Source organism: Lipophrys pholis, assembly GCF_963383615.2.
Source record: "Lipophrys pholis genome assembly, chromosome: 4".
NCBI classification, from domain to species: domain Eukaryota; kingdom Metazoa; phylum Chordata; class Actinopteri; order Blenniiformes; family Blenniidae; genus Lipophrys; species Lipophrys pholis.
The window spans coordinates 16,170,181-16,185,718 of NC_137637.1; the positions used below are offsets into that span (position 1 = coordinate 16,170,181).

At 38.9% G+C, this 15,538-nt stretch overlaps 1 protein-coding gene across 1 annotated transcript in view; it reads right to left on the reverse strand.

Annotated features, from left to right (window-relative positions):
- The window catches only part of slc2a9l2 (solute carrier family 2 member 9, like 2), a 114,453-nt gene that overhangs the window by 55,878 nt on the left and 43,037 nt on the right, over positions 1 to 15,538 (reverse strand). The window contains exons 7-8 of the mRNA XM_080461840.1: positions 12,519 to 12,651; positions 2,337 to 2,524 (exon numbers count right to left, since the gene is read on the reverse strand). Of these exons, the coding sequence (XP_080317966.1) occupies positions 2,337 to 2,524; positions 12,519 to 12,651 (321 nt within the window). The remainder of the gene's footprint in view (positions 1 to 2,336; positions 2,525 to 12,518; positions 12,652 to 15,538) is intronic.

A 15,538-nucleotide genomic window follows, 5' to 3' on the forward strand; every position in this document is an offset into this window, starting at 1 on the left:
ATGTGAAGTATTATGAACTTAATAGTGTTTACGGACATGAATGAATTGACGGGTCTGAAATTGAGAAGGTCGGGGGTAGAATAGGTGAATATGATATGACAATCAGCATGAAGACCTCCCCAGTGATTTAAATGACATTACTGTCTTCTTGGGAAGATAATTTATGTAAATTAAGTCATTTCTATATTCATGGTGAATCATATGAGCCTCGTGATTTATTGCAAAGGACGGTGAGGTCCATCTGCCTCTCAAATAAGACGATTTGATCAGAAGGATTATTATTTATTTATTCATTTTTTTTCAGCGATGAAGTGGTTTTCACTCTTGCCTCAGTTCCAGTGCACACTTGGAGGGGTGGAGTTTACTTTGGATTAGTTCCTTTCGAAAAGTCTAAAAGTTGCAGATTAGGTAAATTGATTACATTAGACGAGACTGTCAGTCAGCTGGCACCAGCTCCACGCATCTCTAATGTGGACAAAGCAATCTAGAAATGGATGGATATTTATTTTGTCAACTATTTACTATTTTTCTGAAGGTTTGAAATTGAAATTTGCTTCTGGAAAACTCAAATTCACATTTTTAGTTCACATAAAGGACGAGTCAGTGTCATATAAAGGGTACTGTGTCAAGTCCAGTGAGATTTTACTTAGAGGTACTTCCAGTGAAACTGTCATCCATTTTTATCACTTCATTTGTTGCCCCTCTTGATCTGAAAGCACTGCAAGAAACCGTTACTCTCCTTTTTTTACCTTTTTCTTTTCAAATCTGCAGGACTGAGACTGAGGATAGCTCAATAATCGGGCAGCAGTCATTCCCACCAAGTGGACTGCAGAGCAGCATGCATGGAGGGTAAATGTCTCACGCTGTCGACTAAGTCCACTGGACCCAGTGGCTCGCAGTGACCTACACTCATTTCAATCACAGCCGTGCTGAACTTAACCCAAAGCACAGAGAAAGTCCAGTTAAATGAGCAAGGAAATATAGCATTTTATTAAAATTTGTTTGTTTTTTTTGTTTTTTTATAACAAATAGGGAAATTAAAAACATATGTATCCTCTGTGAAAACGACCTTAAAAACTGTTCAGTTGAAGAAAACATCACAGATGTTGGTTCACACGTGTGACTGCACAGACCCCGGAGAGGTGATGCTACACCTGATCCACTGAATCCCAACGTAATGAACACTTTGACATCCAACAGGATAGAAATCAAACCCATTATACAATAATATCATCAACAAGCCGAAGACTAATGAGTGTCTGAAATTGGAGCAATTTGACACTCAGATGCTTTCCTCACAAATATCTGATTGTGTCAGCTGGCTAATAGCAGTCACAATTCTGAAAGAAAATCAGACACAACCTCACTGCAAAAAAAAAAAAGGGGGGGGGGGGGTATGTAGAAGTTGTGTTTTTTGTATTCTTTGCTCCCCCTGAGTGGCCAAAAAATATGTAATACTTTAAGTTTTTTACACTGCATGTGCTATTTCAGGGAAGCTGAAAAAAAATTACTATCATTGTAGTGTGATAAAAGAATGGAAAACAACGACCATATACATTTATGTGGTTTGGAGTTTTTACTGTCTAGTCTAGTGAGGAATGTTGTTTAACTTAATGTTAAAATAAGGGTGACAGCCAATTCTGTAATAATGGCAAAAGGCCTAATAATTTTAGCCATTTCACACAAGATATAGCCAATACTGTAATAACTTGCCATGAGGATATTTGAGCCTTTATCATGATAATATTTTTCCAATATTCTAATTACTTTAAGGTGTAGCATTAAAAATTATTATTATTTTTTTATTTAATAACTGCAGTCCATATTTTACTAATTCAAAAATGGGGCTGCATTTCTCGTAAATAAAAGCTCTTGTTTTGGGGTTTTTTAAACCAAGTTTTGTGTAAGTTTGAAAATAGACATAGTTGTCATATTCACTTATTGACTCTTAATTTTTGAATTATTAACTAGTTTGTTACATAATTGGCAAGTGCTTACATTATTTCCTTTATTACATTCAAAATGGCCTAAATTATTACATTGCTGGCAGCTATTGTGTTATTGGCCATTATTACAATATTGGTTGCTCCAGCGTATAATAACAGAAGCTCGTTCAGTCTACTGGTGATAAAATAAAAACACATTTGATTACAAGTTGAAGAAAACCTTGCAATTACTGTATGTGGATATCAGTCTACTTTTGAATTGATCCCATCATTAAAAACATTCTTAATCGAAAACAAAAATAATAATATCGTTAAATGTATGGTGGTTACACAAAGAGCAGTATTTAAGAGAAAATCTTGGAAAAAAAGGTGATGAGAGGTGCTTCTCACAACATTGAGGCCGCAGAGTTGATAGCAGGCCATGGTGAGGACGACAGTGATGAGCTGCCAGCGAACAGCTGGATTCTTCAGCAGCTGTAACACAGACACAGTTTGGAGGTTGTCCTGAGCCCGAGCCTCCATTTGGACTTCCTCCAGCTCCTGGGACACGTCTTCTTTCCCCAGAAACTTCTGGAAAGCTGACATACACACATGCACCCACAACGTCAACAACATCAGTATCGGTATCGTGAGTTATGATCAGGTATTTTATTGCTTTCACATTGAGAAGAGACAAATAATATAGAGGAAAATAATAATTTTAATTATATTTTCTATATCCCACCATGAGACAACATGACATATACAGAAACAAGTGACTTCACAATGTGCGACAGAGAAATTCATTCAACATGGAAATGTATACACTAATCTCGGTGCGACAATAAAACGAATGAATAAACTGTGCTCACGGGGCACCCTCTGGACTGTGAAGATCTGTGGTGCTGCCACAGGCCATGTCGAACTCCTGTCATGTTCTCACACTAATGGTTTCCTCTGGGATACATAATTCACAGACGTATTAAATTGTACTGCAATGCAGGTGAGTCTCAGCTCTCTGTACCCGCTAGGTAAATTGACTTGAAGATGATAAATGCTCTACTGTGGTAATATGTTTGCGGTGTTGCATGCAAATTAAAAGTAACTTAATTTTTTTTTCCCCCTCTGGAGACCAGCGAATAGAAGTGAACAGAAATGAGCATCATGTGGATGACATGGATCGTCCAACAGAGTTACAAAAGTTAATCAGTCAATATTTACAACTGATGTTAGTTACATTATTGACTGTTTTGTTTCCGTTTGTTCTTGTTCAGGACCAAACAGGGTGAATACGGAGCTCATCAGCTTTAAATCACTTTTACTTTGATCACATGAAGATTGCTTTTAACGAGGAATGTGATGGACGAGAGGGAATAAAAGGCTGTAAAGACCCTTATTGACTCGCTTTGATTCTCCCTCCCGTTGAGGTAAAACCCTGGTATTACTGGACGCTCTGGGACATTCAGGCTGAGGACACTGTACGAAAAATAGCAACTCTCCCTAAAACAGATAGGGACTAATAGTAGGTCATTAGTGCGTGAGAGTTTAGTGGGTCGCAGTGATAAAAACACTGACACACCTGCCAGACTAACGCTGGTCCAAGGTGCTCGGTACAGGATGAAGCAGGAAATGTAAAAAAACATGAAGACAGCGTGGGTGCACGTGCACGTGCACGTGCGTGCGTGCGTGCATGCGTGCATGCGTGCATGCGTGCTGGTATGTTTCCAGAGTGCTGGAGCAAACCGCTCTTCAAGCTGCAAAGCCGCAGGCAGGATTTTAATACTGTGTTTTTCTGATACCATTGAAAGGTTAAATGTAAAATCCAAAAGAGAAAGAAATATAGCAAAACCAGAGACTCAAGAGCAAAGAGCCTCATAACACCTCTACAACAACAATAGCAATAACAACAATAATAATGATAATAATAACAATAGGCTAAGGCGGTCACTGTAATGACTAGTATAAGTGTGCCAAGCTGTGTTTTTCTGCTTTTTTTGTATTCCCCCCCCAAAAACCCAGAAACAATATATAATTAAAATACACCAAGTACCTCTCACAATTGCAAAGTAAAGAGAGAGCACAGCTTGCAGAAATTATCAACAGCCACTCAAGTAATCGCTACTGTGAAATCATACTTGAGTCTGATAATTATCGAGATTAGTGCGCGCAAATTCATGTTTGACTGTCTCCCCCCGCTGACAGAACATATGGAAACATGAATCAGTCCTGGATCACGCTGGGAACATCCATGTCAGTGACATGTCTTGCTGTGGATTTATGCCAGGGTGTCTGACTGTCTCACTGTTACCATGGAGGCTATTTTATTTTCCCTGCAGGAGGACAGACGAGCTCCACACCATGTCAATGTAAAGACCAGACGGTCAGGTAACAAAAAAATTAAATCAATACACGCTGTAGTGTACACCATGCTGAATCTGCAACTTGACAGAGGGATATGAACTGTCACTAGTGCGTATTTACAATTTTTTTTATTATTATTATTATTTTTCCCATTTCTGGAATGACAATAAATTTTATTTACCTCCACACTGGGTAAATATCTCCGAAAAAAAAATATTGCCGATCAGAAATGAAGCGCTCAGGAGAGGAAAGGCAGGTGGAGCCTTACCAATCGTCATGGAAAGAATAAGATTTGTAATAAACAAATAAATATACCCAGAGTGCAGCCAGCCTTCACATATTGTGAGCTGGGATCAGCGGCTCTGAGTCAACAGTGTAAAACGGCAGTGTTTTTGGCGGTTTTGGTTGGGAAAAGTTGTTAAATAGATTGTATTCAGAGGATGGAGCACAACTTTCTCTGATATAACCAATGAGGGAAATTGACAATGGCCGAGTGGCGCTACACATCAGGCTCACCACTACACCGCCACACAAACCAGTCTTCTTAATCATCTTTGAAACAAACCGTTTCAACAAGGGAAACATTTTAAAATGAATTAATCAAGCAATTCTGAAGCAAACCAGCAGTCTGGCATGACATTTTAAACCATCAAACAAAAGGTCTAGATTCAATCCCACATGCTGGAAAGGGTGACAGACCTGAGCAAAGACTTCTTCAGCTGTTTTACAGCGCGAGAGGTAAAGCGAGATGGACAAGCTCAGACTGTAAATGCATCATGAGGCATGACTAAATTGATGAATTGCAAGTATGCACCTCATGTGGTGCTTCCTACTACACTTCCAGCTTTGGCTGGCTGGAAGGTGAGTGCTGAGTATTCCTGGAGAAAGTCAGCGTGAGAAAAGGAAATACTGCAGCAGCAAGGCAATTATCGAATTAAGAGCCATTTTGCAACTGTGTTGACAGCTTTGTGTGTATGAAGCTTTTAATCTTTGTAACCTTTAAATGGAAGGTGGGACCACTGCAGACATATGACATGACAGGAGACAAGACAGGGCACAAGTGAACATGCTGCTCTTGTCTGGCGCTGCAGGACGATAATAGGACACTACAGGGCTGGGCCTGGAGATTTTTATGCGTTGCAGTAACACGAGCCAACAACGTGGGTCTGCCGCACCGAGCAGGCTCGTGCCAGCAAAACGTTCGCTGGCAGTTTGAGGCAAAATGTGAAGGTGGCCAAGACAAAATGTGCTTGAAGCAGCGCTTAGTCTTATTTTCAAGGAGTTATTCAGACAGTAGAGTAGACAGGAGCAGGTTTTCCAACCGATTAGAATAGAAGTTTTGAATTAAAAACTTGATTTCAAATTGTAGAAAGGACTCAGGGTTAGAATTATTCATCCGGTGAGAGACGCAATAAACAAAGACAGATTGCAAAACAAGAACGAGCGCTGGAAATGTCTTTGAGTTTTAAAACAATAAAGAACGGATTATTTGTAAGTTTACAGAATTAAAATGTATTTTGGAAAGAAACTTTCAGAGAGAGATCATTGAATTCAATGGGAACAAAACCAGCATCTCCTCCCTTCTTCTCATCATAGAAAGTACACGCTTTAAACTAAACGTCTGATAACTGTGGTCGATACCTTTGGAAAGTTCAGACTTTCTGAAGTGACATTCAAAGCACATTTTCAGTGCCTCCACTCATGTATTATTTACCATATATTAATTTTCATCAGATGCGGAGCGTCTTATCTTTGAACGATTGAAGCGAAGAAAGATGATATTATAACGCAGTTCTTACTGTGCAAGAGCAGCAGTGACAATTTCATTAATTAGATTTAAACTGCGTGAAGCTTGATATTACATTAGTGTAGTTATCAGTCCATTATGAATGTCAGCAAAAGATTGTACAGCTCATGAAAAAAAAGGAAATTGATTTATGTTTTTTTGCAATTTTTCTTTTTTTTCTTTTCAAATATAACCTTTTGAAACACATTTGAAATAATTAAGTGTCAACTAATACCAGTTGATGGCACCAAACTCCAATGGCCTACTGACATAAAAACTAGCGGTATCGTTCCACTCTATACCGACACACTTGCTATATGTAATGTAACAATATCATTGAAGTCATTCCTAAATGTATAGATTTAGAACTTTACTTATTCCGTGAACAGTCTGATTAAACGAAGAATTAAAGACAATAAGCTGTGTCTATTCAGTTCAAACTTTCATGACATCCCGCATTGATGAAGGCATTTGAGCTGAGTCCAATGTGTGCATTATTTTACTCAATAGTCATTATGCTCTGTTAGTAGATCAGTCAATCAATATTGCGTTCATGCCTGTTTTTATTCCTGCAGAGCTTGAGTAGTCTAAAATATTTCTGTTTTAACAAAATGCTGAGCGTACTATGCATTTATAGCATATGTATCAGTTTATAACGGTGTCTAATGGCATTGTAGTGGTGACATCTTAGTTTGTAGATGTGTCCCTATCACTTGCCAATGAAGGATAAAGCTGATTCTTTAATTAGTTTAACCTAATGTCATAAACTTGCTCTTTTTTCTAATCATTTGTGTTTCTAAAGTCAAACCAAAAACTTTAAATGGACTTTAAAGGAGACATATCATGCTTTTAAATCCTTCCTTTTTACATATAAATCATACAGTTGTGGTCTATACAACGCGGAACTGCAATGCTTGGGTCTGAATTCCTCATTATTAGAGCTCCACAGGCCCCTTTTCTACCCCTTTTCTGATGTGCTTCTGAGAGCAACTCGTTTTGGGGCGGTCTCTTCAAATGCAAATGAGACACTTCATACCCCTCCTCCTCTCCAGGTTGCAGAGGTGACACTCGGTTCAACGCCACCCTGTTCGGCCATCTTTGTAGTTTGATAGAACAGATACAATTATCTAGCGGCGCAGAAACTTTATATTCACACATTATTTACAAAATGTCAACAACGGAAGATTTGTCCATCCAGCCATACATGTTGGAGCCAGAGTCGGACCCGGCGGAGCGAGATGAAAATGACGATGATGCACCTACAGAACAACGTCTTCATATGGATGTAACGCAATGGTGTGTTACTATATTTACACTAACTTCTCCATCCATGCCCACTACTACAATACTGCCTGTATTACAACGACTATTTAACACAGAAGTTACATTCTAATCTAAAACGAGCACACAGCGCTAACATATGAAGACGGTGCAACTGCTAATGCTAACAAAACAATGACAGGGACGTCTTATCATCACACTTTTTAGCGTTATATACAGCTTACCGAAGTGCTCTGTTCGTCGTCTCCATAGATAGAAGGAACTGACCGCTCAATCAGACCAAGTCTTTCGGCAAATCCTTCTTTATACTGGCGGAGGTTGCTGAAGCAGTCATTCTTGAAGTGCTTCGCGCACACAAAAATGACCTTACCCATAGATGTGGGTACATTTCTGTAAAAAATAAAACTCAACCAGGCACTTCGAAAAGGTTCTGATGCTGGGAGACGGTGTACCGAAGCTTGTGGGTTACTACATCCAACAACCGAACATTTCGACTTATCCTCTCGTAACTTCGGTTGGACTACAAAATCGCAGCGAGAAACAAAAATGGCGGATTGCTCGAAATGTCGATGTCCTAATTTGGCAGTTCCGCTGAGAATACTGTGACGTCATTGTTCAAAAAACGTAATAGAGAATAGAAAAATCGAAACCGATCGCAAAATATGACCAAAACAAAATATAAAGATATCAACGGAGCACCTGAAGAGACTACTTTGAACTTTTCTGTACTTCTAAACACTCTAAATATACAACAAAATGCATTTAAGGGCTAAAAAAGTGGATTTAGCATGATATGTCCCCTTTAAGCTGCATTTATTCTTATGTTTTTTTGCATTTTGTTATATTTTGGAACTGTGTAAAAGCTATTGTACAAATGATCATATTAAAGCAAGCCAAAATAGTGGGAAAACGTGTTACTGACATTGCAGATTAAAATAGTTCATTGGGAATGATTGAATTATTTTGTCACTCATTTTTAGATCATCATACAAAACAGCTTTGTCCAACGAGCTTTAACACTAAGCCATCATTGCTGTGCTTTACTGAAACATAAACTTCAGTGGAAATAAACAGGATATTGAATTTTACAAAGAAGCCAAACAACTACCTACAGAGGATACCCATCTATAATCTACGGACATATAGATCAAAGAGAGCAAACCACCCCTGAGACAAAACTGATCAAAGTCGTGTCTGAAAGGCACGCTTCGCTGCTCAGTTAACGCATGTGGTTCCAGCTATGTCTTTACCCCATGCTGCTCTTTTTCATGTCACAACATTACAATATTTCAGAAGATTACATTAAATATAGGAGCTGAAGCCATGCAAAGTGTTTGAAATACTCGTGCATCTCATGGTGCCGGATGGGGTTGATCCACTGGTGACCTTTGGACAGTCTGACCAAGGTATTGTTCCAGTTTGTAAAATGTGTAAAACATGTCAAATGTATATATCAGGATACATCAAGTTTAATAAAGCCACATTTAATTCATAACAGAAGACTGACAACAGATATTGAAGGACCTCAGCAGCACCAAAACATAGAGGTGGCTTTGGCCCTTCTTGTAATAGGCGTCATTGTTCTTAACCCAGTCCAGTTTATTGTCTATATACGCACCAGAAATATTTGTAGCTCTCCACAACATCCACTCTGGCCCCCTGGACAGGTGATTTAGCTGCCTCTCTCAGTCAACTGAAGCTGTCTCATGTTGTAGAAATCAGACCATCAACTGGATTGATTGTTATGGCTCATTTCTTCAGCAATAGACTTGAAGACATGGCCATATAACCAGCACCAGTGCCTCGAAGCAGATGCTCCAGATGTGAGCAAGGGTCCCAATTCTTGACAAATGAGGGTTTTTAATCTTGCACAGTATCAAAACAACTTGGATGGGCTGGAGAAACGATCTTAAGTCCAATTCATCTGCAGCCTGATTCTCTGATGGTTCCACTCCCAAACACCCCATGTACTTTGCTACAGCAGTGGTCATTCACTTGTCCTCCACAACATCTCCTAAAGCATCTCCCCTTTTCACTACTGGTGTTGATTCCAATGAATGGAAAACTCTGAAGGTTAACTCAAAAAGAACTGAGTCTAAAAAGACTTGACCCAGGAACAATACGTAAAGTCATTGACTGTCTATGTGTGAGGAGCAAAGCTGAGGATCAGTGATGGGCAAAAAAAACAAAACTGTTTTGCGTTCAGATGAAATGATATTTCAAGTGGTCTTTTTTGTTGCACCTGCAAACTGAAAATATGTGGTATGGGGTTCTATTAAAACCTATAACATGAATTTCTTGCACAGTGGAAAACTACTATCATTTCCGAGGAGTATATTGAGCTTTTAGAAAAATATTGGCAGCTTTAAACAAATCTTAGCATACATTGAAGGTATGTATGAATACATATTGCCATAAAAGGTGAACGATCATTGAGTTCATCAATCATTAATCATTCAAAAAATTTGTGGAAAACAATTGCTCTTTTTGGTAGCATTGAAACAGCTCTCACTAATGATGATTAATAAGTATCGTCCTCCAACAAATGCAGCTCCAGATGAACTCATTGAGAGAATCAATCACACTCAACCACACTTTGCTGAAAACTTGTTATAATAAAAGGACTATTTTTCTATTTTGGAAGATGTATTTCTTTCATCAAGGTAAAAGCTTTCTGATTTTAACATCAGTTATGTTGTCTATTCAACTTTTTTGTTGTGAATAAACTGAGTTTTGAAGAATTGAAAATCACTGTTTTCTGTGATTACTTGTGTTTAACAAACTGTCCCAACCCCACATGCCTAAAATAAATTAACAAAGAAAATAAGATGCTCGCATTTTTTATTTTTTATTTTTCTTATCACAATTGAACAGGATTTTATAGTAATTCAAAATAAACCAGGATATACTTATATATCTTAGGGACATAACACACCATTCACAGTCTTAGGACCTGCAAATGTAAAGATCAAAAGAAGGTTTAACACCCCCCCAAAAAACGTTGATATTTTACGCTATTTACTGTAACTTACTGCATTTTAATTGCTTTTGCAGCAAATACAGTGATCATTTAAACTTCCTCTGCCCTTAGTACTAGATGACATTTTAGTGGCTGTAGTTGAACTGTTTATTCATCAGGAAATTACACTATGTGGACCGTACGAGACAAAACATAAGACAGGGACAAAAAAAAAAGGCAAAGAGTTGCACAAAGATGGCAGACACAAAGACACTCATTGATTGATTTTTAGAATCAAGAGCAGGCCTGGAAAACGGACCAATCCTTTTTATTTTGATGGTGGGTGAGTGTATCTGCAAGTGAAGAAAGATTGGCAACAAGCGTTTCAGAACACGCCTTAAAGTATAATTAACTGGGGTTTCCAACGCTTTCAATTGGTGCCAGCTTTCAAAGTGTAAATACATATGCCAAAAGGGAAATAAAAAACATACGGGACAGTATTTGATGTCATTATCAAAGCAACCAATTAGATGGCGCCTCACTCTCTTGATGGCTAAAATGATCTGTCCACAAGTAAATATTGAAATGGCACTATGAACTTTTCATACAATTATCGGGCCGTCGGGATAGAAACAACTTTTTACAACATGATCGCTTTAAACTAAAGACAAACTGAATACATGCCAGTGTGGTTGATATTAGGCTTACAGTGGGATGAACATGTTGGAGAGGGTAAAGAGATCATACATTTTCAATTAGGGGACACTTTGACTTCCAATAGCAGGAAAATCATGAGCATATTAATAATGAATGTCTTCCACTTTGATGTGCGTCTATAGGACATACTCGTTCACCGTCATGGTTTTTAATGGGATACTTAATGGAACAGAGTCTCCACTGATGTTAATAATTCCACCTGTGCTTTTCTAGCTGTGGCAAGTCAAAATGACAGCTGTGAAAAATGGAAGCTAATAATTGGGAGGGAGTGAAGGAGTATGCCCACTGGACAGGATTAAAATCACTGACCAGGACAGGTTATTAAATTCAGTTTGGCTTTCACATGGGTATTTTGATAACTACCTTAGAGTGAAAATATTTCACTCTGTGAATTTGTAGTTCATGCTTTGCAACCGACATTACAAGTTTGTGTACATAATTCAATGCGTCAGTTTATCACAAACTGTGTGTGCAATGAGTGCTGTGTGCTGGTCATGGGCTTGTTCTAGTCAGTGTAATTGTACAACCACAGTCTTATTGTTCTATGTAAAAGTGATCAACTATTCAGAGTACATATGAAATATATATGTAAATGTAAGACGTGACACGAGTGTTGCGACTTGAGAACAGCGTATGAATGAATCATTAAAGTCACAAATGAATTTTCCATTGTGTGCACGGCGGCTGATATAACCACTGAGATAAGAACACAGCGACAAGGTAATTCTGTTTCCACTCCTTTAAGTCATTTTCAGTTTGTTAAAATGTCAAAAACCATACACCAAAACACTGGGGCACGGATGGCAATCCAACACCTCAAAATCATCCACCCGATGGTAATGAACGTGTGATTTATGAGACCAGACCACCTTGTGCGATTCCTCTGGGGTCCAGTTCTAATGTATATGTGGTGTTTGTTGGAGATTTCAACAGGGGACAGTTTTTTCTAGGGTGTTTTTTCTTTTCTCTGTATTTGTTTTTTCTTTTATTTTCTCTTTCCTCTCTTTTTTGTTTTTTTCTCTCTCTATTTTCTTTTCTCAACAAGAGCAGAGAGTTGATGGACCACCATGCCCTGTGTATTCTGAATCCAGAAGGAGCATTTATATCTGCAGCAGCCTAAGCTACAACCGATCGAAACGGGATGAAATCACCCATGATCCTTTAACCGGTTCACCACTTTTCCCTCCTTTGAGCACTATTAATATATGACCACTGCAGACCAGAAACACCCACAAAGACTCCGTTTTGAACATGTGCTGACCTAGTCATCACTGTTTGAAGATGTTCTGCTTATAACGCAACAACTTTGAGGACAAAATGTTACCTTGCTGTTTAAGGCAACCGTAACCTGGAGGATTGAAATATCAGACTCAATATTTTACAATAGAAAATTATAGGTTCATGTGAAGAGAACATCTTGAACCCCTCAGCAACATCGCTTTCTCGCAAATTGCTCTATAGGGATGTCTTCGTGTGGTGTTTGCTTTACCTCGCTTTGCTGCGACTTCATCCCTCCTCTCCATCAGCAGGAAGCGAGGACTCTCGGGGAGGAAAGGCAGCACACACAGCTGCAGGATCGCTGGGAACGCCAAGAAAGTAAACAGGTAGTTCCATCTTGATTCCTGCAGTCCAAACACCAACAGGAGAACTCTATCAACGCCTCGTGTGAAGAAATACTAACAATGTGCAATGCCTCTGATTGTGTGTAGATAATGCTGATCTGCTTTGAGAAAACAGTGCATATCTATTCACGTGAGCGGTACAAGGTAGAGGGGTTATGACCTTTAAATAATGCATTTCTTCAAACTTCTTAGGGCATTTGTGAAATGTCTTTATAGGCCCAGGGATCTCTGCTGCTGAAGTTCAGTGCAAACTCGTTTTAAAGTCAATATTAGGCTTTTTAAAGGTCATGCATGTAAAGAAATTGCTGGCAAACTTCAACCATTAGCAGAATAGAAAACGAATACAGAGGAATGTTAGATAAAAAAAAATCTTCAGACTGATACAGGAGATAGATCGTTTTATATTATAAAGTGCACTCATGGGGTCATTGGTCCATAACAATGTTATTTCCCCACAAAACGCTTCAAAGAGTAGATATATATCAATGTCTGTCAGATGTATGGTGGCATTCAACATGGTATTTTTAAAACTGGACTGATGAAGGACAGGAAGCGCCTGTAAAATACAAGCTGTCAGCTTTTCACAGACAAATGTCCAAATTTCCACAGAAATACTAGTTTACTGAACCTTTTCCACTTTCTATTTGCTCTCGAAAAATGTCCACCAAACTGTGTGGACATCGCTTCTTTGAACAAGATGATCTGTAAACTGGAGTAAATACCAGCCTGTGTCAATGACTGGCATTCAGACACTGAACACAGACAAAAACACAAATGTACTCTGACTGCAGGCATCACTTGGATGAAAGAGGACAAGATGCAAAGTCCCCCATAACTGCATATATCATCTCTGATGGAGGAAATGTTGGGAAGAGGGTGTTTGCTGTCATATAGAGATTTGGAACGACGTGCCTTTTGGACAGAAAAAGTCACCACTCAACACAACTCTTTGGTGGATTTTCAGTTATCTAACTTCTTTAAGTGGAGGGAGGCATTACATTTTCATACAATAAGGTCAACTTTGATTTTATTATGGACGGAGCTGTTAAATACATCCTTTTCTCATGCAAGTGAATAGACCCCACAGACTTTGTTCAGTAAGATGTTATATTGGCACGATGTACTATTTGGGCAGAAGCTATCGTATCCCACAGTGTGGAGAAAATTGTTCCAAAGTGTGAGCTGCACAAATTTAAACCTCTAAAATAAAGTCTTCTGACAAGCAGCAGGGAACTGCTACTGATGCATAACTATAGCTTTATATCCAGTGGGAAACTCATCAAGATCAGGATCACTGGCTTAACTGGGAAACTATTGCTGACAATGTTTGTACAAAAAACAACTGAAGCTGAGAGAAAATACTGGGGATGAGCTCAGTGGACTGAACAGTTAAAGCATCACATTTACAGCTGTGAAAACTGAGTGTTCAATCTGTTTTTGATGTGGGGTTTTTTTCTTTTCTTTGTAGGTTGCGGGGAGCAGGAACTCAATGCTCAGTCTGGACAAAGGTAGAATACATGGAGTTTGTTAGCCAGTCACACAGCTAATATAAGATGACACTCATACATGCATAGACATGCACTACAGCCACGTTACAGTCACCAGTGAGGTCAACCAGCATGATTTCTTATAATGAATGCACAGGGAGAACATGCTAACTGTAATCTGAAAGGCTCTGGCCCAGAATCAAAGAGAGGGAGTGCACTAATCACTACACTGCCGCACAGCCCTGGGCTGATTGCATGAGCGAAGATGACGTGGTTTGGAGGAAAGATGTACTTCATGGTGAGTTCAGTAAACCCTTTAATGTCTTCATCAAATACAGTCAGATGAATCCCAGTGTTTGCAGAATATGGTCACAATCTGGAGAAAAGGATGAGTATGAAGGCCTTTGTCCTCATGACTTTTGGAGATACACGCATTTCTATGTGCATTTCATAAGCCTTTTTTTTCTTAAACAAAGATCTTGCTGAATGAAGTGAATGAAAGTCAGTGAACATTCAGGAGAGAGCGAAATAGAGAACAATTTAGTCAAGCACAGTCGCAGAGGGCTTAAGAACATTTCTTGGTGTCTAAAAATGTATTTACATGACATTTTCTCAGTGATAAAGGAGGATGGTTACAGTCCAACCTGTCAGTGAGCCTTTGCTCTAAATGTGGGAGGGATGTGCAACTGTAAGCATGCGGCACAAGCCAGAGGCCTCACTGAGCCTGAGCTGTGGATCATCTTATCCCAGCAGGAGATGAGAACGGCTGACTAGATTATGTCTTTCACAGCCCACTCTGACTGATGAGGAATTGGTTCTGCAGGAATTCATTGCTGTGGTGTGTACTATAAATGCCTCACAGGAATGTTTTTGGGCCAGTGTAATTTTCCGGAAAGATGTATTAGTAGCTGAGGGTCCTCACTTTAAATGTAAAGGCATGGATTCTGTTCGAGCAGCGTAACAAGTATTTTTCAATGTATGATGACCCTGCTTGATTCCCTTCTCCTCACTTATTTTGAATTTGCTCATTTCCTTCAGTGCCCACGGTATTCATGCACTTCATCTTTTATAGATTATGTAATGTGTATTGCAGAAAGTAGATTTATTCTCCATCTGCTATTTTAATTATTTCTTTTGCTGAACTGAATGATGTTCAGTAACAAATGGAACACTATCATTAATAATGTGCCAAGGCTTTACCTGCTATTGAAATTCAAAGTGTCCTTTGATTGAAAATAATATCATCCCTTTCCTCCCTCAAACATGTTCATTCCACTGTAAACCGAAAAACCAACGACAGTGGCATTCACTTCAGGAACATCACGTGTTACTCAATGATTTACCCATATAATTCTGTTTATCCGAAGCTAACAAAGTCTTGGGTTTTAAGATCAGGCTTA